The sequence below is a fragment of the Hemiscyllium ocellatum genome, chromosome 8 (genome assembly GCF_020745735.1).
Source record: "Hemiscyllium ocellatum isolate sHemOce1 chromosome 8, sHemOce1.pat.X.cur, whole genome shotgun sequence".
In the NCBI taxonomy this organism is placed as follows: domain Eukaryota; kingdom Metazoa; phylum Chordata; class Chondrichthyes; order Orectolobiformes; family Hemiscylliidae; genus Hemiscyllium; species Hemiscyllium ocellatum.
Window position 1 is genome coordinate 81,193,632 of NC_083408.1, and position 25,298 is coordinate 81,218,929.

General features: G+C 39.1%; 1 protein-coding gene across 3 annotated transcripts; it reads right to left on the reverse strand.

Moving 5' to 3' along the window:
- Nucleotides 1-1,904: 1,904 nt before the first annotated feature.
- Nucleotides 1,905-25,298, reverse strand: lrr1 (leucine rich repeat protein 1). 3 transcript variants are annotated; one of them, XM_060828507.1, is made up of 5 exons: nucleotides 25,204-25,298; nucleotides 17,788-17,981; nucleotides 17,603-17,701; nucleotides 6,413-7,140; nucleotides 1,905-3,450 (listed from the first exon to the last, which is right to left on the reverse strand). In XM_060828507.1, the coding sequence occupies exons 2-5, from the start codon at nucleotides 17,974-17,976 to the stop codon at nucleotides 3,198-3,200; spliced, it is 1,269 nt and encodes a 422-aa protein (XP_060684490.1). In that variant the 5' UTR covers nucleotides 17,977-17,981; nucleotides 25,204-25,298; the 3' UTR covers nucleotides 1,905-3,197. The 3 variants fall into 3 exon arrangements, with proteins under 3 accessions (XP_060684490.1, XP_060684491.1, XP_060684489.1); XM_060828508.1 differs by lacking the exon at nucleotides 25,204-25,298 and adding an exon at nucleotides 18,073-18,203; XM_060828506.1 differs by lacking the exon at nucleotides 25,204-25,298 and having other exon boundaries at nucleotides 17,788-18,058.

Genomic DNA, 25,298 nt, shown 5'->3' on the forward strand with positions numbered 1-25,298 from the left:
GAATTTGGGATAGATTGCTTCACTACTTGATAAATTATCTTGATATTTCCACTAGCATTAATTGTCTGAAGGAAGGAGCTATCCTCCTCTAGCCATCTGACCAAAAAGGAATATTTTATATTGGATGGCAGCTACTTTTGTTGTTGACTATGTATGGCTGTAAAGTTCAGATTTGTTAAGTCAGAGTTCATCCTATGTCATTTTCATTTTTAATATCTGCCTGCAATTATCCAGTTTCAAAGCACTGCCATTGAGGTGTAGAACAATATTCACTACTATTTTAACATAGTTATTATCTATCTTGCCCAGTGAGTATCTATATTAGAAATATTTTTGCTCTCCGATGGATTACAGGTGAAATGTGCTTTGCTACAATGCATCAAATAGCTTTATTCTGTTAAAAAAAACGTTATTGATCTTACGAGGCAAAGATTTGGATCTTGTCCCTACCTCTGGGGCCGGAGACCTGGGTTCAATTCCCACCTGCTCCAAAGGTCTGTCATATCTCTCCTACAGGTTGATTAGAAAGTATCTAGTAAGGCAAAGACTGGGGTTATTGAGGTGCACTGTTGGTATCCCCATCTCCAAACAGGGAGGCCCAGTTTCAAGTCCCAGCTGCTCCAAAGATGTGCAAATAACATCGGAACAGGTCGAATAACTGGGGAGTCTCGTGGTGCAGTAGTAATGTTGCTATGTCTGAGCCAGGAGACTCAGGTTCAAGTCAAACCTACTCCAGAGGTGTTTAACAGCATCTCTGAATATGTTGATTAGAAAATATATAAAAAAGTAAGGCAAAGATCTATCCTAATAATCCGTGCTTTTTTTAAAGAATTCAAACTCTGATTTAAAAGTCTCAACTTTAGCTATAGGCTTACAATGCAAAGTTGCCTCTAATCGAGGACCAACTGCCAATTTTAGTCAGGCATACCAGAGGATGGCAAATGAAAGAAGTGTTAGTGCAACAGACGGTAACTGTCTGAGCTTGGATCCTAGCCACATTACAACTCTACTGTTAAGGCTTTAAGATGTATCTTGGCAAGCCAGGCAGCATCAGGAGGTGGAGAAGTCAGCATTGTCGATGTAATCCTTCTTCAGGATTCCAGCATCTGCAGTTTTTTTTGTCTCTTAAGATGTACCCCAGCAGGATCTGTTGAAGTGAGAGCTCATTGCTGAGGGTTCCTAACATAGGGATGTTAGTGCTGGGATTATATTCTAAGCTTCAGCACAAGTTGGAGACAAATCAAATTTCCTGTTTTCACTATTGGAAAGCAAAAATAACATCTCTACCAATTGTGTAAAACAAAAGCAGATGGTGCAAATGGATAATAATTGAAGAACATTGAAATAAAGGGAAGGAAAACAAACAAATATCATTTTAAAGTTATGCTGCATTCTTTAGTGTGGGTTTTATTTGTCAGCAGGAGTTTTTATGGAGACAACAATGTACACAAATAATGTGTTTACATATAGCATCTTTCAATGGTAAATTGTCTCTCAGTAAACATCACAGGTGCATTAGCAAACACAAATTTGATACCAAGTCTTAAAATATTAAGAGATGGAGGAGAAGGAAAACACCTGTGAAAGCTTGGACCAGCGGAGCCCAGTACGTATTTTAATAAACTAATTTTCATAACTCAGTACCGAGTTGTACTTCCAACCCAAGGTGGTCCGTAATGTAGTTGTGTCAGAAAAGAATTTTAAATAGCCATTCAGTGAGGAACTTCTACTTTGTTCATCTTTGCTGCCAAACATTCTTCTCCTTTAAATTAGCAGTCACCTATCTGCAGGGATCTTCCACTCAGACTGGTGTTTTTCCCACACTTAGGTCAATAGCTTGCATTTTGAGTGAATTCAACAAGAGAAATTAAGTCAAACATTAAATATGAGTACCAGACAGCTGAGTCAATTCTACATAAATGTTTATCACATTCAAAATAATTCATTATTAAGCATACAGTGAAGCATCTCTAATAAAAAATATTATTTTGTAGGCCCTGGTCCAGTCATTGCATTCACCGACTTCTCCACTTCAAGTGCACTCCATTTCACCAAAGTATTACACTCAGATTCAACTTTTCAGCACCACAGGAGATTAATGAATAAAGTGAATATAATGAATAAATCACCACTAGTCTCAAAACAATGAAGACTGAAGATTAGATTTAGAGTCCTTTGTGGCCGATGTAATTTATTAGGAATTATTTTCTGACCAAAGACTCTGCTTCAGACATGTAACTTGCTCATATCTAGGAGTTGTGAAGTGTTGACAGAGTTGATGATAAAACAATCAAATATAGAGAACCACTGTGTCACATGACAATTTGAAATGATTATTCTCACACATACTGGTCAAACTAGACGGACCAGAAATCTGAATTATTGAAAACAGATCTCTCAACTGCAAGGAGTAAACTTTTAACTGACTGAAGTTGGATGATGCAACACACTTTCCTTTTATAGAAAATCATTTATGATAAAACAGATATGAAATCCAAAAACTGCAAAGGGAACTAAAATTTCTCAGAACTTGTCACATTGAACTTGGCCTTAATATTGATCTATCTGCTGTAATACTAGTGGACACACTGAATTAAGTTAATTTTTATTAAATATAAATGACAAGCTAAGTACATTGCAACAAATTCCTTAAACATTAATCTCAAAATTTAAAAAAGACAATTGAAAACTTCAAGCTTAAACTTTGCCCGAAGAAAATAATACTGCCAAATAGTCTATATACTCTGAATACTGTTATGTTCCTTTGTATTAACTGTAGTTGTGCATAACTTAATCCATACAGTTTACAAATTTAATTTTTATAAGTATTGCAAACAGTGCTAAATAAAGTACTTCTTCCTATCAAAACAGACAATGCAAGTATTCCAAATTTACAAAATATACTACCCAAACTAGTGAACATTAATTTAAATCAGGAATTTTAAAAAAAACCCTTAAAGTTAAAAGTATTGTTCCAGTCACTGGTGGGAGTTGGAGTTCAAATTGTTTGTAGTGTTCCTAAAATATACATTTTGTTCTATTTCACTCACCATAGGAATATTCACCAGAGCTGAATATATTGGCTGAATAAATGTGTAGATTCTCAAAGCTTTTGCTCATCCTCAATGAATATTTAAAATTAGTATGTTTGGTAGATATTCTGCAATCCACCAGTTGGCTACAATATTTCACATTGATCATCTGTTGCGCTGGTGATATTTGTCAAGAAACTCAGAGTAGCAAGTTAATGAACAGAAATAACAGAGAATTGGGGCTTCAGTGCCACCCATGTTATCCACAAGGACCACCGTATGGGAGACTTGATGCAAGTTCAAATTTACAACCACTTGAATGAATGAGTTCAAGCAAGGTCTTCTGCAAAGGCAGGTTTTAGTCAAATCCAGATCCTGACATAAGTGGGCTGGAAGGATGCATGGTCCATATGCAATTCTTTACAAGTAAAAAAAAATGCCATTAGTTTATAAGAAAAAAAGAGACAATAAAACAGTTTAAGTGCAAGATGCATATAATGAGCAAGTGTCAAAAGACAGAATGCATTCTAAACCACAATGACTCCACTCCAGGTAATTCTGCTGATGGCTATAATTGACAAGGTAGCAAATTAATCAAAATTAAACAGTTCTGCCAAGCTTCCACAATTTGTTATTTTTATTTACATAATGGAATGCATAATGCTCCTGGTTTAGCAAATGTTTGAAGAATCAGATTATGCCATTTTTGCATTCTGAATGATATTTTTTGCAAAGACCCTAAAAGACAGCTCAAAATCTGAAAACAAGTTTGAATGTCAGATTCCCATTCAAGTCTAGGTTTGAGTCTAAGCTTTCCCCAACATTCAAACTCCATACGCTTAAGTCACATAGGATTCACCTTAGCCAAGGAAGAAACTAGTTTCTTTCAATGCAAAAATGCATTTTCAGTTTGTCAAGGGCCTACCTGGTAGCTCTGACACGTTTAGCTGGGCAATGCCATCAGAAGAATGTTCTCAGGTTTAGTTTTTGTATTTAATCAATTTCAGCATGGTGACACTGAAGACAGTTTACTTGTCCTGAAGACCCTCAGGCTTTGGCTGATGGAATAAACTAATCAGAAGAGGATACAAAACTCAACTAAAGATTTCTTCAAATCCCAACTTCTGCCTGAGGATCTCTACAAGAATGCACTCACATTGAAAAACATCAATAAAATTCCAGACATGATCAACTCTTGTGACCCCATAGTTCAAAGTTAAATAACTTGCTGTGGTGGTAGTAATAATAATAAATAATAAAAGTACAACCGTCAAGACAGCTGTCATGGGTATTCTGAAATTTGTTGACATCTATAAAACTAGCCCTAAAATATAAAAATCAGCCTCCAGGATAGAGACTACTGTGAGAGATTTTTTGGTTTAGAATAGCACTAGTTTTTTTTTGAAAATCTCAGTTGAAAGTAGTTTTAAAATAGAATAAAATTTGCTCTGGATATTAAATACGACTTTGTTCATTTTTATTTATCGAGTACTTCCCAAAGACAAAAGTCTTTTTAGTAACTATTATTTTTATTTAAAATTACCAATTAAAATAACTTCTTTCAGGGTTTGTGATTTTTGAGAGGATTTGTAGCTCAGGTTGAGGTTCAGGTTCTAAGTTTGCATGCTGAGCTGGTGGGTTTGTTCTCAGACGTTTCATCATCATGCTAGGTTTCATCATCAGTTGACCCTCCATTGATGCACTAGTGTTCTGTCCCGCTTTCTATTTGTGTACCTTGGTCTGTTAAGATATAGGATACCATTTCCGGTTCTTTTCCTCAGAGGTTGGTAAATGGGGTTTGACGCATTTACTGTTGGAGTTCTGGTTTGAATGCCAGGTCTCTAGGAATTTCTGTGCGTGTCTCTCTTCAGCCTGTCTTTGGATGATTGTGTTGTCCCAGTCAAAGTAGTGTCTTTCTTCATCTGTGTGTAAGGATATTAGTGATAACTGGTCATGTCTTTTGGTGGCTAGTTGGTGCTCATGTATCCGGGTGGCTAGTTTTCTGCCCATCTGTCTGCAGGATATTTTGTATATGACATTTGATTTGCTGGTTGTTGGTACAGGGTGCTTTTGGTTCATCAGTGTAGAAGTAGGTTTGTGGGCTACCATGAAGCTAAAAGGTCAGAGTAGTCTGGTAGCCATCTCAAAGATGTTTTTGAAGCAAGGTAGTGTGGCTAGAGTTTCTAGGCATGTTGTGCCTTCTTGTTTGAGTTTGTTGTTTAAGAACCAGCGGACCGTGTTCTTGAATATGCTGTATAGGTATTTTTCTTCTGCTGCGCGTAGTTCCTGGATGCTGCAATGTGTTGTGGCCTATTTAAATAATGTCCTGATACAGCTCTGTTTTGTGGGTGTTAGAAGGATTGCTCCTGCAGTTGAGTATCTGGCTTTCCCGTAGACGCTGGTCTGCAGTTCTCCATTGACTGTTTGTTCCACTGTGATGTCTAGGAACGGGAGTCCGTTTTGTTCTCTTCCTCTTTGAAGAAGTTTATGCAAGTAAGGGTGTTGTTAATGAAATTGTAGGTTTCCTCTAATTTGTTCTGTTCCTTAATCACAAAGGTGTCATCCATATGTCAGACCCAAAGCTTAGGTTGGATCTTGGGGAGGGCTGTTTGTTCCAGTCTCTGCATCACTGCTTCTGCAAAAAACACTACATCGGACAGACAGGCAGAAAACTAGCCACCAGGATATATGAGCACCAACTAGCCACCGAAAGACATCACCAGTTATCAATAGTATGCTTACACACAGACAAAGAAAGATACCACATTGACTGGGACAACACATTCATCAGAGGACAGGTTAAACAGAGACATGCACAGGAATTCCTAGAGACCTGGCATTCAAACCAGAACTCCATCAATAAACACATCGATTTGGACCCCATTTACTAACCTCAGAAAAAGAACCGGAAATGATATCACCCACCTTAACAGATCAAGATAAACAAATAGAAAGTGGGACAGAATACAAATGCTTCATTGGAGGCTCCCTGGTGAGGTTACCTAGCATGGTGACAAAACGCCTGAGATCAAACCTACCAGCTCAGCGAGCAAACTTACAACCTATTCTTTCAGCGTATTGTTCCCCCCAGAATCAACATTGGAGGTAACAGAAGCATAGAAGTAATAGAATTCTGCAAATCATTGAGCTGCAATTCAACAACAGAATCACACTTGTATCATTTATTGTTTTTTGGTATGAAATATTTAATCTTTGTATGCTCCCACAATACTTGGCCAAGTTTAAAGGGAAACAACATGGTCAGCTCTGAATTAAATTCGTGAAATTAAGTGAAGATGCTACTCATCTTGAGTCAGCTTAACTGCTGCTCAGTTTAAGCCATTATTAAATACTGTATCTATTTGGTTAAAATCTCTTACCTGTAATTTATTGTTGCTCTAGCTGCTATCTCCAATAGAGTCATTGGAATCTGCAGCTGAATCATTGGAGCCAAAGGGCTAGGTTGTTCAAAAAGGTTTCCGAATAGATCCACATTCTCAAGGCACAACTTCTGGAAGTCGCATGGAAGATAAGGCAATTTGTTGCGTGCTACTGAAAAGAAGCGTAGTTTAGTCAGCTGCCCAATCCTGTAAGGAAGCCTGAGCAACTCATTGTCATCAAGTTTTAGGTGAACAAGTTCTTGCAATTGACAGAACTGAATAGGCAAAGCACGCAACCTGTTGTGGCTCAAATCCAAAAACTGCAAAGATTTCTGTAATGTGGAGGTACACAACGCAATACTGAATGTTTCCAAGTGGTTATTGTGCAAAACAAGCTCAGACAGACAAGAAAGATCCCCGATGGTGGCTGGAAGTTTGCGTATGTGGTTATTACTAAGATCCAGCTTCCGCAGTTTTCGAAGGTAGAGCATTCGCATATCAACACGTGCCAGTTTGCAGTAGGAGACCTGAAGAAACTCTAGAGAGTAAGGGAAGTTTGTGGTGAGAGGATAATCTTTCCTAGACGTGATTACCATTTTGGCTTTTGGCTTTTCAACTTCTGAGGTCTTAACTGGAGCCAGATTGGACAACGGTATAGTGTCTATTTCACTACCTCGGTGAGCCAGCCTTAAAGTGGAAAGGAAGTTCTTCAAATTATTGACATCTGCCTGTTAAACAAAAAAAAATCAATACATGATGAAATAACCTAACGGTTTACTATGCACTGTCATAACTTAAAAGTGTTATCTTCAATTTTTATTTGTAAGGCACTTCAATCTTACCATACTTCTAGCCATTGTTAACAGATTTATGAACAGACCTCTCATATTTTAGAGTTGATCTTTCCCTGTAGCTGTAATACTACATTCTGTTCTATTACCCTGATTTACTTATGTAAGGTATGATTTGTCTGATTAGCAGACAAAACAGCACTTTTCACAGTATCGCAGTGACAATAGCAATAAATCAAATGAAATACTGAGGTGTCCTGAACTATCTTCTCCTAGAAGCCAACAGATCATTCCTATAACATTGCAGTCAAGGGTTTATCATTTAGACTCCCTTATTATTAGAAAGCAAAGTTGTGACCAATCTTTAAAAACATCCCTTGCTAGAATATACCTTTCTGAAAGAGTCGAGAGCGTGCTGCTAGGAAAGCACAGCAGATCAGGTAGCATCTGAAGAGGAGAATCGATGTTTCGGTCATGAGCCCTTCAACATTCATTCCTGATGTGCTTTCCCAGCAACACACACGACTCGGGTCTCCAGCATCTGCAGTCCTCACATTTTCCTCCTTTCTGAAACGGAGTGCCTGCTGTACAGATCATTTCACTATTTTCTTCATTAGAAGCATATAACACCAAACACCAAGTCACAAGAAGTGATCATAACTGTTAAGAGGAGATTTTCTGTACATTTACATTAAGATAATTAAAATACAACTGACATTCATAGTCAGTGTTTAAGAGCATAATTACTTGTTATCTGTTTAGTATTCATCTTGCTTCAAAGTCTACTTTAAGCATTACTGTAATATGGCAGGTATTTATTCAGTTCATCATGTGTTAACAGAAAAGCTGAATTTAATCTATGGCACAATAAAATGTGAACAGTAATAAGGTTATAAGTAGAACTGAAGAAGGGCTTATGCGTCGAATCTCCTGTTCCCTGGATGCTGCCTGACCTGCTGCGCTTTTTCAGCAACACATTTTCAGCTATGGTTATAAGTAAGCAGGTTATGTGTGAGCAGTGTTTGAAACATTCAGACATTGCCTCAGGACAAAAAGTGTACTGCAATAATTGAAATTGACAACAGAAAATAAATGCCAAAAGTTTGAATTATATAATATGTTGGAGTTATGTTATTAGGAGTTACAACAGTAATTAACATTCAGACTGAATAACTCAGGTACTATTCACCTGAATTCTCTCCATTCTTCTCTAGATGATCATTTTTGCTGTTGTAAATTCAGTGATTGCTTATGACACACCAGTAACTCAGCTAAGTAGTCACTCTTCATAGACCACAAGTTTAAAAAGTCCACATGGCTGCAGAGTTAAAAATCACAAAACCAGGTTATAGTCCAACAGGTTTAATTGGAAGCACTAGCTTTCGGAGCGCCTCTCCTTCATCAGGTGGTTGTGAAGGTGATAACCTGGTGTTGTGCGATTTTTAACCTTGTCCACCCCAGTCCGACACCAGCACCTCCAAGTCATATGGCTGCAGGGTGCATCACAGCCTATTTCAAATCTCAACCATATATCCAACAGTAAAGTAGAAATCATGAACAAACACTCTGCCTGTGTTTTTTTTTGCTTCCTTATCCAGGCATTGGTGGTTTATTGAACATATTCACATCTTATTTTCAGAATACAAGTTATTAAATCCAAGGCTTCCTGTACCTACACAACATAAAATGTTTAATACCCATTCATGTCCACTTATATATTGGGAAAGAAGGGAAAAATTTTTAAAATGTATTCATGGAATTCATTTATTGCCCATTCCTAATTATAAGCGTCAATTACATTACTTTAAAGCTGGAGACATATGTAGGCCAGAACAGGAAGAATAATAGATTTTCTTCCCTAAAGGACATTAAGTAACCAGACAGTTGAGTTGGGAGAGACAAATCTCTGGAAAGGTGTAGACAAGGCAAACACCAGAATCTTTGTCCTGTTAAAATGCCCTGGAGCATGGCCTAGTCATATCAAAAGAAGAGTCAATTACAAGACCTCAGAGTAACACACTCCAGACACTAGCACTTACTTAATCATGTCATTGTCCGACTGAAGGACTGCAAGGATGTTTGCTTCGGCCATGCCATGACAGGTGTAGACTACCTCTGGTCCAACCACTGCATCATCTTTCAATCTGATGCTATCCTTAATTTCTCTGGTTAGCCATTGTTGGCTTATCTCCTTTCTAGAATCCTCCTTCCATAATAGAATATATCTTTGATGTGAGACAAACTATTTTCTTAAGAATGTGCCATTCTGCCATAGTTGTAGGTATGATCGCTGAGCTGGGAAGGCGAACATACCCACAACTATGGCAAATGGCACCCGAGCTACAAATCTTTATGCAAACCCTGAATTTGCCATTCTTCCTCAACCATCTTTGCTGCTAATCCAGCTAGCTCTGCCCTCATTTCTTTATAACTATCCTTATTTAACCTGAGCACAGTTGTTTCCAACCCAAGACGAGGAATCAAGCACACAACAGGCCATCTTAGACGGTGTATTATACAATATTAAAAGAATAATTGGTAATGTGTTTGAAGACACCCCTTGGGGATGACAGAACTCATCAAGATGGAAAGTAAGGTAGCTGATTCTGAGACTTTCCCCTCTGAATCTGAAGGGAAACTATGCTGGTATGAGTTGGCTCTGATGAGGAATGTTACTGAAAGAAATGACAGTGGATAGGCAATAGAAACATTCAAAGAGCAAATGACTGAACTCCAAAAATTGTTTATTGCTGTCTGGCACAAGAGTGCAAAGAGAACAGTGGCCAAACCATGACTTAGAAAGAAAGTTAGAAATAGTGCGAGATGCAAAAATGAAAAAAACAACAAATTGGCAAGAAAACCAACAATAGTCTGGAGGATTGGGAACTGTTTAGAAGTCAGCAAAGGAGGACTGAGGAATTGATTAAAAAGGGGAAAATAGAGTATAAAGCAGCCTTTCAGGGAACATTAGAACTGACTGGAATTTTTCTTTACATACCTATTGAAATAAAGACAAGCTTGAACCAATGGAGATCCCTTACAGTCAGAAACAGGAGGATATATAATCCGGAACAAAGAAATGGCTGCTGAGCTAAATTCATACTTCACTTCTATTTTCACAAAAGGAGGACACTAATAACTTACCAGAAATGATGGGGAAACAGAGTTTAGTGAGAGGGAAGGACTGAAGTAAAACTGTATTAGTAGAGAAATGGTGCTGGAGAAATTGATGCCATTGAACGTTGATAAATCCCCAGGCCCTAATAATCCATATCCCATAGCATTTAAGAAAGTGGCCCAGAAATAGTGGGTGCATGAGGTTATCTTCCAAGATTCTTTAGACTCTGCAAAAGTTCTGACATACTGGAGCATTATTTAGAGGGAGGGAGAGAGAAATCACAAAATTATAGGTCAGTGAGTGGCATCGGTAATGGGGAAGAACCTAGATTCCATTAAAAAGGATTTTATAGCAGAGCACTTACAAAACAGCGGTAGCATCAGTTGGCATGGATTTACAGAAGGGAACTTATGCTTGACAAATCTAATAAAATTCTTCAGACGTTGTGAGTAGAATTGATTGGGGCAGGTAGCGGAAGTGGTTTATTTAGATTCGCAGAATCTTTTAAACCCCACATAGAAATTAATGTGCAAAATTAAAGTGCATGGGATTGGGGTAGTGTATTGGGATGGACAGAAAATTGGTTAGCAGATAGGAAACAAAAGCATGAATAAATGGGTCTTTTTCTGAATGGCAGGTGTGACTAGCGGGATATCACAGGGGTTGGTGCCAGGACTCAAGCTATTCACGATATATGTTAATTATTTAGAACAGGGAAGTAAATGTAATATCTCAAAATTTGTAGATGACACAGCTGCATGGAAGGTTGTGTTGAGGTTGATGCAGATATCTTAGTGTGATGTGGACAGAATGAGTGGGCAAATGCATGGTAGATGCAATATGTTGTAGATAAATGGGAGGTTATCCATTTGGCAGTAAAAATAGGAAGGCACATTAGTGTTTGAATGCCTGGAAATTGAGAGGGGGGAATGTTCAATGAGATCTTTGCACCAGTCGCTAAAAGGGAGCACACAAATGCAGCAAGCAATGAAGGCAAACTGTATGTTGGCTTTCATAGCAAGAGGATTCTTGTCCAGGAACAAGGATGGTCAAGAACAATTATACTGGACAAACCTAGAATATTGTGTGCAACTTTGGTCTCCTTATCTGAGGAAGGATGTTCTTGTTATAGGGAGTGCAGCAAAATTTCATTTACCAAATTTATTCCTGGAATGGCAGGACTGGCATGAAGAGCAATTGAATCAGTCAGGATTGTAGTCACTGAAGTTTAGAAAAATGATGGAGGGACCTCATAGAAACTTGTAAAAATTCTAACAGGATTAGGCAGGTTGGATGCAGAAATCATGCTTTCATCAGTGGAGGGGTCCGGAGTCTTAAACTATGATCCCTGGTTAAGGGGTAAATTTGTTAGGACTGAAACAAGAAGAAATTTCTTGACCCAGCGAATGGTGAGCCTGTGCAATTCACTATGCAACACAAAGTGGGTGAGGCCAAACCTTATGTGTTTTCAAGAAAGTTGTTAATAATGCCTTTAGCCATAAGAGTTGTAAGAAATATGGAGCTTGGGTGGGATTAGGGTGAATACAGGAAGCAGTGGTGTCTCTCCCTAACCAATCAGATTGAAGAATCCTTAGTACAACTCTCAGGTTTAATTAAAGTGCAAGTCATTATGTGTAATTCAACGAAGTATAATGTACAGAAAATGAAGAGAATAAAAGTAAAAAAAAGAGATTAAGAGATAGTTGAGTAGAAGACAGTGAATGTTTGTACTTTAAAAAATCTCCAATAAAAGTCTTAAGGACTAAGACTCCACATTTAAAATTAACTTTCAATGCCAGAGAGATTGTTACACAGTAATTAAGGCTGATTACACTGTTAAAAATTGGTTTCATTTGAATGGAAAAGCCCTGACTTTATCAGCTGTGTTTATCATAACAGTACCACAACTTCAAATAAATTGATACATCTCAGTGCCAAGTCTCGCACTGAGGTACCAATGTTATGGAGATGCTGGTGTTGGACTGAGGTGAATAAAGTCAGAAATCACATAACACCAGGTTATAATCTAACAGTTTATTTGAAATCACAAGCTTTCACAGCATGGCCCCTTTTATTTGAAATCACAAGCTTTCACAGCATGGCCCCTTTGTCAGGTGAAGTGAAAGGGATGCACACAGAACACAGAATTCATGGGCAGAGAGATCAAGAGACCATACAAATGGTGAAATGGAGTATCAAAAGCAAGTCTTGACAGGTGACCAAGGGTGTTAAATGGGGCGAGTAAAGTACAATGGCTGAATAACAACTGAAGGGATGACCTATAATCTGATTAAATGAGGCAGAGAAATAATTACAAAAAATTAAAAATAAGGTGATACTGGAGACAAACCAAATGACTACAATAACGTGGAACACAAACAGAAGCCGGTGGAAACATCCAGCCAGTCCAGCAGCATCTGTGAAGAAAAACCAGAGGAAGGGTCACTGGACCCAAAATGTTGATTGATTTTGCTTCACAAATGCTGCCAGATCGGCTGAACACCGCCAACCCACTCCCACCCCAGCAACCTCTGCCCTTGCTCCTGATTTACAGCATCCACAGTTCTTTAGATTTTTATTTGACAGGAATAACATGATAAATATAAGAATCACATGCTGAAAGTCTAACCGGAGTAATAAATAATCCAAAGCTGTACAAACTAAATAAGGTAGAGCCTTCCCTTGGCATGAGACTGTTATATCTGCCTTGTTATTCCACCTGTAAAGCAAAATCAGAATTAACATTTTGGGTCCAGTGACCCTTCCTCTGGCTTTTCTGCTGCCAGACCAGTTGAACTTTTCTAGCTGGTTATGTTTGTGTTCTATGTTACCCCATGTTATTGTTTGTCTCCAGCACCCCTTTATTTTTAATTATCTTTCTGCCTCATTTAATCAGATTATAGGTTAGCTCTTCAGTTGTTATTCAGCATTTGACACTTAACTCACACTAACAAACACCCTTGGTCACCTGTCGAGACTTATATTCCACATTCCACTCTCACCGTTTGTGTGATCTTTTGATCTCTCTGTCCTTGATCTCTCTCCTCATAAAATCTGTGTTCTATGCGCTTCCCTCTCACTTCACCTGAAAAGATTACACTCTGAAACCTTGTGATTTCAAATAAACCTGTTGGTGTATAACCTGGTGTTGTGAGATTTCGGACCAGGTATCAAGGTGGCATAACTTCAGGAAGGAGGGAAAATCAAGCAGCAATTTGTTGAATTTATTGAATGTTCAAGCAGAAAGTTAAAGGGAGGGAGCTAAAGGAAAATTGGCAGTCAGACTCAAAAAAAAGCCGACCCTACAATGGGTATTATATTAGTGTAGACTGGGACCTCTGTCCCTCAGTGGTAAGACTCTCAGCTTTCAACCTGATGGCCAATTGGATTACAAGAAGGTTGAACAGTCCTGTCAAAGCCCGCTACGGTAACCAGTTCCAACAGAAGGCCCAATGGAGCTCAGAACAGAGGTGGACAATGGGTACTGGATAATAAGTCTAGATTAGAGTGGTGCTGGAAAAGCACAGCAGTTCAGGCAGCATTCGAGGAGCAGTAAAGTAGACATTTTGGGCAAAAGCCCTTCATCAGGAATACAGGCAGAGAATCTGAAGGGTGGAGAGATAAGTGAGAGGAGGGTGGGGTGGGGAGAAAGTAGCATAGAGTACAATAGGTGAGTGGGGAGGGGATGAAGGTGATAGGTCAGGGGGGGGAGGAGGAGGGAGAGGAGGGGAGTGTGGAGTGGATAGGTGGGAAAAGAAGATAGGCAGGTAGGACAAGTCATGGGGACAATGCTGAGCTGGAAGTTTGGAACTGGGGTGAGGTGGGGAAGGGGAAATGAGGAAACTGTCAAAGTCCACATTGATGCCCTGGGGTTGAAGTGCTCCTCGGATGCTGCCTGAACTGCTGTGTTTTCTAGCACCATTCTAATCTAGACTCTGATTTCCAGCATCGGCAGTCATTGTTTTACCTACTGGGTAAGGAGGTTTTGCCAAAGAGGAAAAAGGTGTGCTCCAAAAGCACCACCCTCCAGATGATAGTACACCCTTCCTTCCCAAATTTTAACAAGTCATACTATTTCGGTTTCCACTCCCACCAATAATATTGTGGCATAGGCAGGGTAATAGTGGGCCAATAGCCCAGACCAACGTATTACCTGAATTTACTTCCAAAAGAACATCACAAAAGGCAAAATGACTTTGGAATGCAGTGAATAGACACATTTTAAAAATTAAATAACAGACAAGCATTTAAATTTGTTCCCTGGTTGTATCATATTTACATTAGAAAAAGCTTAAAGGAATGTGTAGTAATAAAATGGCACTGTTCATTCAATACACCTCAATCTCAGACAGTATACAATGACTATTTGAAGGAATAGAATTATACATTATTTTTGCTATAATTTCTCATTCTTGAAGGATGTCCAGTTCATTTCTACATCCATCGAAATTTCAAACTTAACTTTCAATTTCATCCCATCTTTCAGCATACTAATACATGAGTACAGACAGCTAGTATCACATTCAAGCCACTAGAAACCACTTCAACATATTTTTATCAAATCTTCCTCTTTCAAACACAAACAAAGACCAATAACTGATATTTGGCTCCTTAAGCCCACTCCACAATTAAATAAAATAATCATTAGTCTATCTCAGTTACCCATTCGCACAAGATCCTCATACCTGTAGGTTTGTAGATGCTAAGGAAAATCAATTAACTTCTGACTTGAATATACTTAATGACTATAGATGCTGTATGCTCAGTCAGGAACTCCGCAAGTTCCAAAAATTCAGCTAAATAGTCAATACCTTTATTCTGTGACAATGAGTTCTAGCTCTCCCATTAGCTGGAAGGATCTCTTTCTAGTAAGTAATTTCTTTAAAAATTGAAATATTATAAAAGTGATAATTCCCCAAACTTTAGCTTGTGCAAGCCTAGTTACTTAAACTCTCCTGATCAGACAACCATCCTCTACCCTGAAGTAAGACTAGTGATCATTTGTATCACTCCTTCCAAAAGGAAATATATTAATTTCTTAGGTAAGGAAAACAAAACTGTCCAGGTGTGATCTCATTAAGACTCTATATAAAAGATATATTTACTTTTAACCACCTAGCCTCCATGACAAGCCAATAAAGGTACTGATCAGACGACTCCACAAACATATCAAAATATTCAAGTTGATTTATTTTTCTTGAACTTGTAACTCCATTTAATAAAACTTATTCAAACATCTATACTTTATAAAACAGTTTTGGTAATGTGAATGATAAACAAAAGTTTTTTAACATGATTTTATACTATAATGGATTCAAATCCCAATGGAATAAACACTGAAATTAGGAGAAGCATGCCAGAAGATCTCAAACCTAATCTGCCATAATAAGACTGTGGCTACTATTTGAGTTTTGAATTTCACACTCCCATCTATCCTTAAATCTTTGATTCCCTTTTGTAATTTTGTGAAACAGACACTGAAATAAAGGACTATATTTATTACATTGCTTTCATTTAGCAATGTAATAAATATATTTAAAATTATATTTGCTGGAATTATGGAGACCATGAAGCATCAAGTCAAAATCAGAAAAAAAAACAGTTTCAAAGTTGAAAACAGTCAATGCTCACTGTAGGAAGCATTAACTAAATTATGCACAAAGTTCCTCAAAAAGCAACAAGATAATAAATAAATAATGCATTCTAGTGGTTACGGCAAGGAATCAACATTGACCAGATCTTTTCTACACTTCTTCAAACAGTACAACGCGATATTTTATCTTCCAGCAGATGGACGTTATTTAACATCTTACAGGAGAGATGATACCAAAAATACAGCACTGTCCTATTACAGTATCAGTGTACACTACATGCTAAAGGCTCTGGATTCTAACTTGAATCTTTGATGGTACCATCCCAGCCACAGAGTCATAGAAATGTACAGCATTGAAACAGACCCTTCGGTCCAACCCATCCATGCCGACCAGATATCCCAACCCAATCTAGTCCCACCTGCCAGCACCCAGCCCATATCCCTCCAAACCCTTCCTATTTATATACCCATCCAAATGCCTCTTAAATGTTGCAATTGTACCAGCCTCCACCACGTCCTCTGACAGCTCATTCCATACATGTACCACCCTCTGCGTGAAAATGTTGCCCCATAGGTCTCTTTTATATCTTTCCCCTCTCACCCTAAACCTATGCCCTTTAGTTCTGGACTCACCAACCTCAGGGAAAAGACTTTGCCTATTTATCCTATTCATGCCCCTCATAATTTAGTAAACCTCTATAAGGTCACCCCTCAGCCTCCGAAGCGCCAGGGAAAACAGCCCCAGCCTGTTCAGCCTCTTCCTGTAGTTCAGATCCTCCAACCCTGGCAACATCCTTGTAAATCTTTTCTGAACCCTTTCAAGTTTCGCAACATCTTTCCGATAGGAAGGAGACCAGAACTGCACGCAATATTCCAACAGTAGTCTAACCAATGTCTTGTACAGCCGCAACATGACCTCCCATCTCCTGTACTCAATACTCTGACAAATAAAGGAGAGCATACCAAATGCCTTCTTCATTATCCTATCTACCTGCGACTCCACTTTCAAGGAGCTATGAACCTGCACTCCAAGGTCTCTTTGTTCAGCAACACTCCCTAGGACCTTACCATTAAGTGTATAAGTCCTGCTAAGATTTGCTTTCCCAAAATGCAGCACCTCGCATTTATCTGAATGAAATTCCATCTGCCACTTCTCAGCCCATTGGCTCATCTGGTCAAGATCCTGTTGTAATCTGAGATAACCCTCTTTGCTGTCCACTACACCTCTAATTTTGGTGTCATCTGTAAACTTACTTACTGTACCTCTGATGCTCGCACCCAAATCATTTATGTATTTATATTTTTCATAGAACAGAAACTTAAAAAATAGAAAATGGAAGGCACAAGAAATTTTGGAATGTGGGAGAAGTAAAAAAGACATTTAGGAAGAAAATTCTTGAGTGCATACTGCCTGAAGGCTGAATCAGTTACTGTAGCATAGAAAGAAAACAATATGCAAAGAATCAAAAAGAGCAATATGCATGAAATAGGACACAAAAGTGGTATGTTGAAGCAAGGTTTTGGAGGTATTTGAACACAGGAAAAGATTTTACAGTTGATACATCTGAGGACAGAGGAATCTACCACAGAAACAGCTAGGTGCTCAAATGGTTTTTAAAAGAAATAAACACCAATGTAAAACATTCAAATTAAAATTTTAATAAAATTATAACAGATTCAGCACATACCTTACTCAGACAAACATCCACAGCAGGCTCTTTCAGTCGGATAGTTGCTTTTCCTTCTTCTACGAATTTGGTGAAAAACTGCTCTATATTTTCTTTCAGCTGCAGAAATTTTTGTGAAAATATATTGTTAGCTGAATACTTTGCAAAATGCACTCGACTGACTTGTACGATATTGTAAAACTCACCTTGTATTTACAGCCTGCTTTGTCTTTTAAGGTACAGATCAAAAGATGAATGGTTGAAGAGTTGTTTTTGATACTCCGATCGTGATGTTTCCCTATAGACAGAACAGCTCGGTTTCCTTTCCCTCTGTTCCGCATACCGAAGGTCGGGAGCATCCGATTGATGACTTCCACTTCACACTGGAGTTTCATAGTATCTGCAATGAAATGATCACCCATTGCAGTCATAATTCTGGACAATCGAAGCATACAGCATTCCCATGTACGGCAACCATATAAACAACTTACTAGTATGGATGAACAGTGTGCTGTCCTTACTGATTGGTTGGTGCGTTGGCTTATGTAGCCACTGTTAGGAGCCAGAGAGCATGTCACACAACGAAGAGAGATTCCATTCCCTCCCCTTCCCCCAGCCGTATAAATCTCTGGGTCAAGGAGAAGCTCAGCTACAGGAACTGCACCCTGGAGTGTGGGGAAAGGCATTGCAATGGAAAACGGATGGGGGAACTGAAGCTTATTTAATTACAAACTCAAAACATTGCCTAAAAAAATGTAAACCCGTTTTGGGACAGTGCCAACTGGGGGAAAGTTCAACTGCTTCACTCAAATGAGTTCACAGCCCTGAATGTATTATTTTACCCAATCTTAAATTCACTTTAGTATGTTCGTAAGATCGACTCTTTTACTGACACGTGGAATAGTCTTATTACATTAAAAAAAGTTTAAATTTGTCACACCCTCTCAAACTAGCATGTCGTTTACATTATGTTAAAAAAATGTATCCGAATTGCACAGATTTAGTAGTGAACTAAGCACGGTTAATTTTAACCATACTTGAGTAATGGATATGATTTCACGTGGGCGCAGAAGCCTTCAGATTATTTACATCCTGGAACCGCCATGAGAATTAGTCGTCGGTGCACGTAGTGTACATTCACAAAGGCGGGAACAGCTTGTATCAGAGAACATTATAGTCAATGAACATCACGTTCTCCACGGATTGCTGCTCACGTAAATTTGAATCTGTGGGAAATAAGTGCCAAGACTGAAAAAGTGTATAACAAATGCCTGACGCAGTCTTCTACTCCGGCCCAATTCCTTAATGGATTCCGACCACGTTTTATTTAGTATGCTATTTCTGAAGGACAGAGGTTTACACATCGCAATACAATTAAGAGTTGAACACAAGAATAAAAATACTGCAGTTTCTGTAGACAGCAGAGAGAGATAGAAAGGACTGGGGAAACTGCAGTTCAATCATCTATCGAAAGAGAGAGAGTGAACATTTCTCATAATATTACTGAAGATTTGAACAATCTGCAACGGCCCGTAGTATGTCGCGTGGATATAATTAAAACGTAGCAAAGCTCAACATAATATAAAGAATAAACCATGTGTAATCTTATCAATATTAATTAGGAACAAGAGTAGGCCATTCGATAGGGGATCTGATTACACAACATTCCTGCCGACTCCGATCATCTTTTACACTATTGAGTCACATAAAGACTCCGCATTCACTGCCTTTGAAGAGATCTCGGTCATGAAAATTCGAAAAAACTTCTCATCACAGACTCAATTTTTGAACAGGTTTACATTTACATTTAGATTTTATTGTCACTGTACAAGAGTACAGTGAAAAGTGTACAACGTCGCCACACACTGCACCATGTTAGGTCCAAAATACCTAAGCGCACATTTTAGTACAGAAGTAGAAAACTAAAGATACAATTTTAAAAGTTCAGCACTACAGTGTTAGTGTAAACGTGGAAAAATAAAGAAATAAAGTTAAAGTCAAATATTACAGTCCTTTCTTAAGATATGGGCCTGCTAACGTTCCAAGCTGGGCTTTCCCCACCAGACTTTGCTCTCCCCTGCGCTGGCCATGCTTTCCTGCATTGGGCGATGCCACCAATTTCAACCAGCTGCCTCATGGCTGACTGCAAGACCGCCAGCTGCTGCCATCGAGGCGACGAATGAGCTCTAAAGACTAAAGGACTAAAGAAAGAGAAAAAGCGAGAAAAGAAGAAATAAAAGCAGTTGGAATGGATGAGCTCTGGTGAGGAGCCCGACTCTGTCGCTATCGCCCACGAGAAGAAACATCCTTTCCATATCCAACCTGTTAAGGCCCCTTACGATCTTATGTCTTTTAATCAAATGTCTTCTTCATAACCTTAGTAGATACAAGCTGAGCCTGTCCAAAATTTCTGCATTAGTCAACTCACTGATTCCAGATATTAGTCTAGTAAACTTTGTCTGAACTGTTTCCAATGCTTTACACCTTTACTTAAATAAGATCAATACTATACATGATACTAAGATGCGGCCTCACCAATGCCTTATATAACTAACCATAATCTCCTTATGTCTGTATTCAATTCCACAATAACATTCTATTACCTCTCCTAATCACTTATAGAATCATAGATATGGTACAGCACGGAAACAGACCCTTCGGTCCAACTTGTTCATGCCGACCAGATATCCCAATCCAATCTAGTCCCACCTGCCAGCACCTGGCCCATATCTCTCCAAACCCTTCCTATTCATATACCCACCCAGAAGCCTTTTAAATATTGCAATTGTACTAGCTTCCACCACTTTCACTGGCAGCTCATTCCATACACGTACCACCCTCTGAGTGAAAACGTTGCCCCTTAGGTCTCATATCTTTCTCCTCTCACCCTAAACCTATGCCCTCTAGTTCTGGACTCCCCCACCCCAGGGAAAACACTTTGCCTATTTGCCCTATCCATGCCTCTCATGATTTTATAAACCTCTAAGGTCACCCCCTCAGCCTCTGACCCTCCAGGGAAAACAGCCTTAGCCTATTCAACCTCTCCCTATAGCTCAAATCCTCCAACACTTGCAACATCCTTGTAAATCTTTTCTGAACCCTTTCAAATTTCACAACATCCTTCCGATAGGAAGACCAGAATTGCACGCAATATTCCAACACTGGCCTAACCAATGTCCTGTACAGCCGCAACATGACCTCCCAACTCTTGTACTCAATAATCTGATCAACAAAGGAAAACATACTAAATGCATTCTTCACTATCCTATCGACCTGCAACACCACTTTCAAGGAGCTATGAACCTGCATTCCAAGGTCTCTTTGTTCAACAACACTCCTTAAGACCTTACCATTAAGTGTATAAGTCCTGCTAAGATTTGCTTTCCCAAAATGCAGCACCTCACATTTATCTGAATTAAACTCCATCTGCCACTTCTCAGTCCATTAGCCCATCTGATCAAGATCCTGTTGTAATCTGAAGTAACCTTCTTCGCTATCCACTATACCTCCAATTTTGATGTCATCAGCAAACTTACTAACTGTACCTCATGCGCACACATCCAAATCAACTATATAAATGATGAAAAGTAGTGGACTCAACAACGATCCTTGTGGCACTCCACTGGGCACAGGCATCCAGTCTGAAAAACAACCCTTCACCACCACCCTCTGTCTTCTGTCTTTGAGCCAGTTCTGTATCCATATGGCTAGTTCTCCCTGTATTCCATGAGACCTAACCTTGCTCACCAGTCTCCCATGGGGAACCTTGTCGAACACCTTACTGAAGTCCACATAGATCACATCTACCACTCTGCCCTCATCAATCCTCTTGGTTTCTTCTTCAAAAAACTCGATCAAGTTTGTGAGACATGATTTACATTGCATGCATACTAACCTTTTGTGATAGATGCAGTAGGACACTCAGATCTGCAACCTGCTTTTTTAAATTCTCCCTGCCAGAAAATGGACAATACCAGATCAAATGTTCAAATAGACGTTCAATTCAAAACTTTATATAACTCAGGTGACCAACCAAACTGAGCTGATTTATTATCTTGATTAGATTGCATGCATTTAAAGTGAGAGAAAATTCAAAGGAGATGTGAGGGGCAAGTTGTTTTTTCTTTTACACACAGAATGATAGGAGTCTGGAGGGCGCTGCCAGGGATGGTAGTGGAGGCAAACATGATAGTGGTATTTAAGAGACTTTTAGATAAGCACATAAATATTCAAGGAATGGAGGTATATGGACCAAGGGCCAGCAGAAGGGATTTTAGTTTAATTGTGGGCATGTTCGGCACAACATCGTAGGCTGAAGAACCCATTCTTGTACGCTCTATCATGTTTTCCCACATTATACTCCATTTGTCAGATCTTTATCAATTCAAACTCTATCTCTTTGCAGCCTCCTTGTGACCTATTGACAACTTTCTTACATATCTTTACATAATCAGCAAATGTAGAGACTATGTCCTCACTCATTCATCCAAGTCATTTATAGAAATTGTAACCGGTTGAAGCCCCAGCAACGATCCCTGTGGCACAATTATTACAACTTGCCCAACAGAAAATGACCCATTCATGCCAATTCTTTCTGCTATAAACTAGGCAATCTACTGCCAATGCCAGTATGTCAAATCCACACCGTGAGATTTTTTTTTGAATTAGATTAGATTCCCTACAGTGTGGAAACAGGCCCATTGGCCCAACAAGTCCACACTAAACTCCGAAGAGCAACCCACCCAGACACATTCCCCTACATTTACCCCTAAAAATACGAGCAATTTAGCATGGCCAATTCACCCAACTTGCACATCTTTGGACTGTGGGAGGAAACCGGAGCACCCAGAGGAAACCCACGCAGACACGGGGAGAACTGCACACAGACAGCTGCCTGAGGTGGGAATTGAACCCGAGACCCTGGTGCTGTGAGGCAGCAGTGCTAACCACTGAGCCACCGTGGCACCTTCTGCAATAATCTAAAACTTTCAGGCAAGTGTGTCTTGGACCCAGACAGCCAAAGGAGCACCTGTCAATGGGACATCCTTAATTTTAATTGTTTCCCAAAAGGTCAGAATTGGAGGACTACAGAGATCTCAGAGGGTCTTAGGGCAAAAAAAGTTAGAGTTGATCAAAGGATGAGATTACAAAAAAAAATCTGAAAACAAGAGATTTTTAAAATTAAGGTGATTAGATGCCAGAAAGGGAGTCAATGAAGATAAACAAGTATAGGGCTGACGGGTGATGAATATTTAGGACTTGGAAATTAGAATCTATTTTAAGTCTCACATAGGCAATTAGACAAAATTAATGGGGAATTGAAACTCAAATTCTTACAATGCAATATTGAATAATCCTAATGTATTGTCTACTATGCTATCCAGCACCCAGGCAGATTAATTGTTAAATAACAAAATCAAAGATGGTAACACTAAAACAAATCAAAGTAAGTTAAAGCTCTACATTCTCTTTCAAGATAGCAATTCCTTCAAAATTTGAGCCATTGATTACTATCTACAGCATTGGATTTAATTACAATGATTTCTAATGAAGACATGAAGTTTGTGAATATCCAGTCTTTCAATTGTACATTAAAATTTGTAAAATTTTTAAAAAATGGGATGTACTATGTTTTGAAAATGTAATTCAAGTCTTTTACAAAAATAAACTTTCTACAACATGTAGCCTATGGATCTACAAATGAATTAAAGAATTATTCAGTATGTTTTAAAAATATGCACTTTAATGCTGCAAATGAATCTAAGCTTTTAAGGAGAACATTCTTCCGCTGAGGAGTCCTTTCCAGGACACAATATAGAGCCATAGAGATGTACAGCATGGAAACAGACCCTTCAGTCCAACCTGTCCATGCCGACCAGATATCCCAACCCAATCTAATCCCGCCTGCCAGCATTCGGCCCATATCCCTCCAAACCCTTCCTATTCATATACCCATCCAAATGCCTCTTAAATATTGCAATTGTACCAGCCTCCACCAAATCCTCTGGCAACTCATTCCATACACGTACCACCCTCTGCGTGAAAAAGTTGCCCCTTAGGTCTCTTATTTCTTTCCCCCCTCACCCTGACAGGTACCAGAAAATATCCAGCATAGCAGCTTAACACCTATTATCCAAAAGGTGCCAGCTTAGATAGAGAATATTAGCAAAAGTAATTCATCGAGGAAAGCACTGTCAAGCCCAATCTAGCCATCATCGAATATCTATTTGAAAAACTTAGTAGTTAAAAGATAGCAATTAGAATGGAAACCCAGATTGATGCTCTTTTTGCTATCCAAGGAGCACACAAGTAATTTGCAGGCTCCTATCACTGCTCTGTTATCATCAATTACAAATGAGGATCAAGTTCTTGAGCAATAAATTCGGTGAAGCATAAACTATTTTTAAAAGTGAAGTTAACACAAGTATTCCTTATTCATGCATTTCCATCTTTGTAAATATTGGCACTGCGTTGAAGCACTTTCCTGATGGGTGGTTTTGTAGATCTGATATTGAGATGATGAAAGGAGGAGACAGCATGATAGAGTAAAAGCACTTATCAAAATTGCTACAATTTATTAAAATAGATCAGTTGGGATTGCCATTTGAAAATGTCCACTGGTGAATGTAAAGTTATCAATGGTACTTGACTTTAATAAGATGTTTTTTTTTCTTTTCATCCGTTTGTGGTTTTGTAGATCTGATGTTGAGACGATGAAAGGAGACAGCATGATAGAGTTTGATCTACTTTTGATCAAACCAATCTATTTGAACATTTTGAAATTTGCTATTGAAAACAGATATTTTAAGTAGACTTATTTGATCTGGCTAGCTCATTCCAGGGATACTACCACCTCCCAGCAAAACAAAATCCTATCTACGGCACTCCATGTTGAAGAACACCACAGCTGACAAAAGCCTATCCCATCAAAACTTCTAGGTTATATGGCCAAATGCATTTGTTTGTCAAAGGCAAACCATGTAGGGAATACAAAGTTCAAAATCACACAACACCAGGTTGTAGTCCAACAGACTCATTTGGGAGCACTAGCTGTCAAAGGGCTGCTCCTTTATCAGGTGGTTGTCAGCCAACCACCTGATAAAGGAGCAGCACTCCAAAGGCTAGTGCTTCCAAATAAACCTGTTGGACTATAACCTGGTGTTATGTGATTTTTAACTTTGTGCACCCCAGTCCAACACCAGCACCTCCAAACCTTGCTTATGCGTGGAAAGTCTTTTGGATTACTGAATAAATCATTAGAATGCAACTTTTGCTTTAATTTAGCTTCTATTTTCCGAAGTTTGACACAAAACAAAGGCCAAATACGTGGGCGGGGCAAATCCAACACCGTTTAAGAAGCAGAATTCGACGGAAATCAATGGCGAGAAGACAAACTTCGGTTCCGGAGCTCCACAGATAATCATGCAGCATGAAGTACGGCAGAAATTTAAACAGGACAAGACTTCCTCAGCACTCTCAGGGCCGCTTGTTCACACCCGGGCCGGGCCGGGCCAGGCACAGCCACATCCGCTATAGAGGGGGCCCCCAACCTCTCCAGGACGACCAGCAGGGGATGGCAGCCACTTCCCCCATCTCCAGGTTACACAGGCTCCACCACTTACCCTGGAAGAGAGTCCAAATGAAGAGAGGCTGATTCCCGAGTGAACCCAGCTCGACATCCCCCGGAGGCAACCGACAACATTCAGGAAACCCGCCT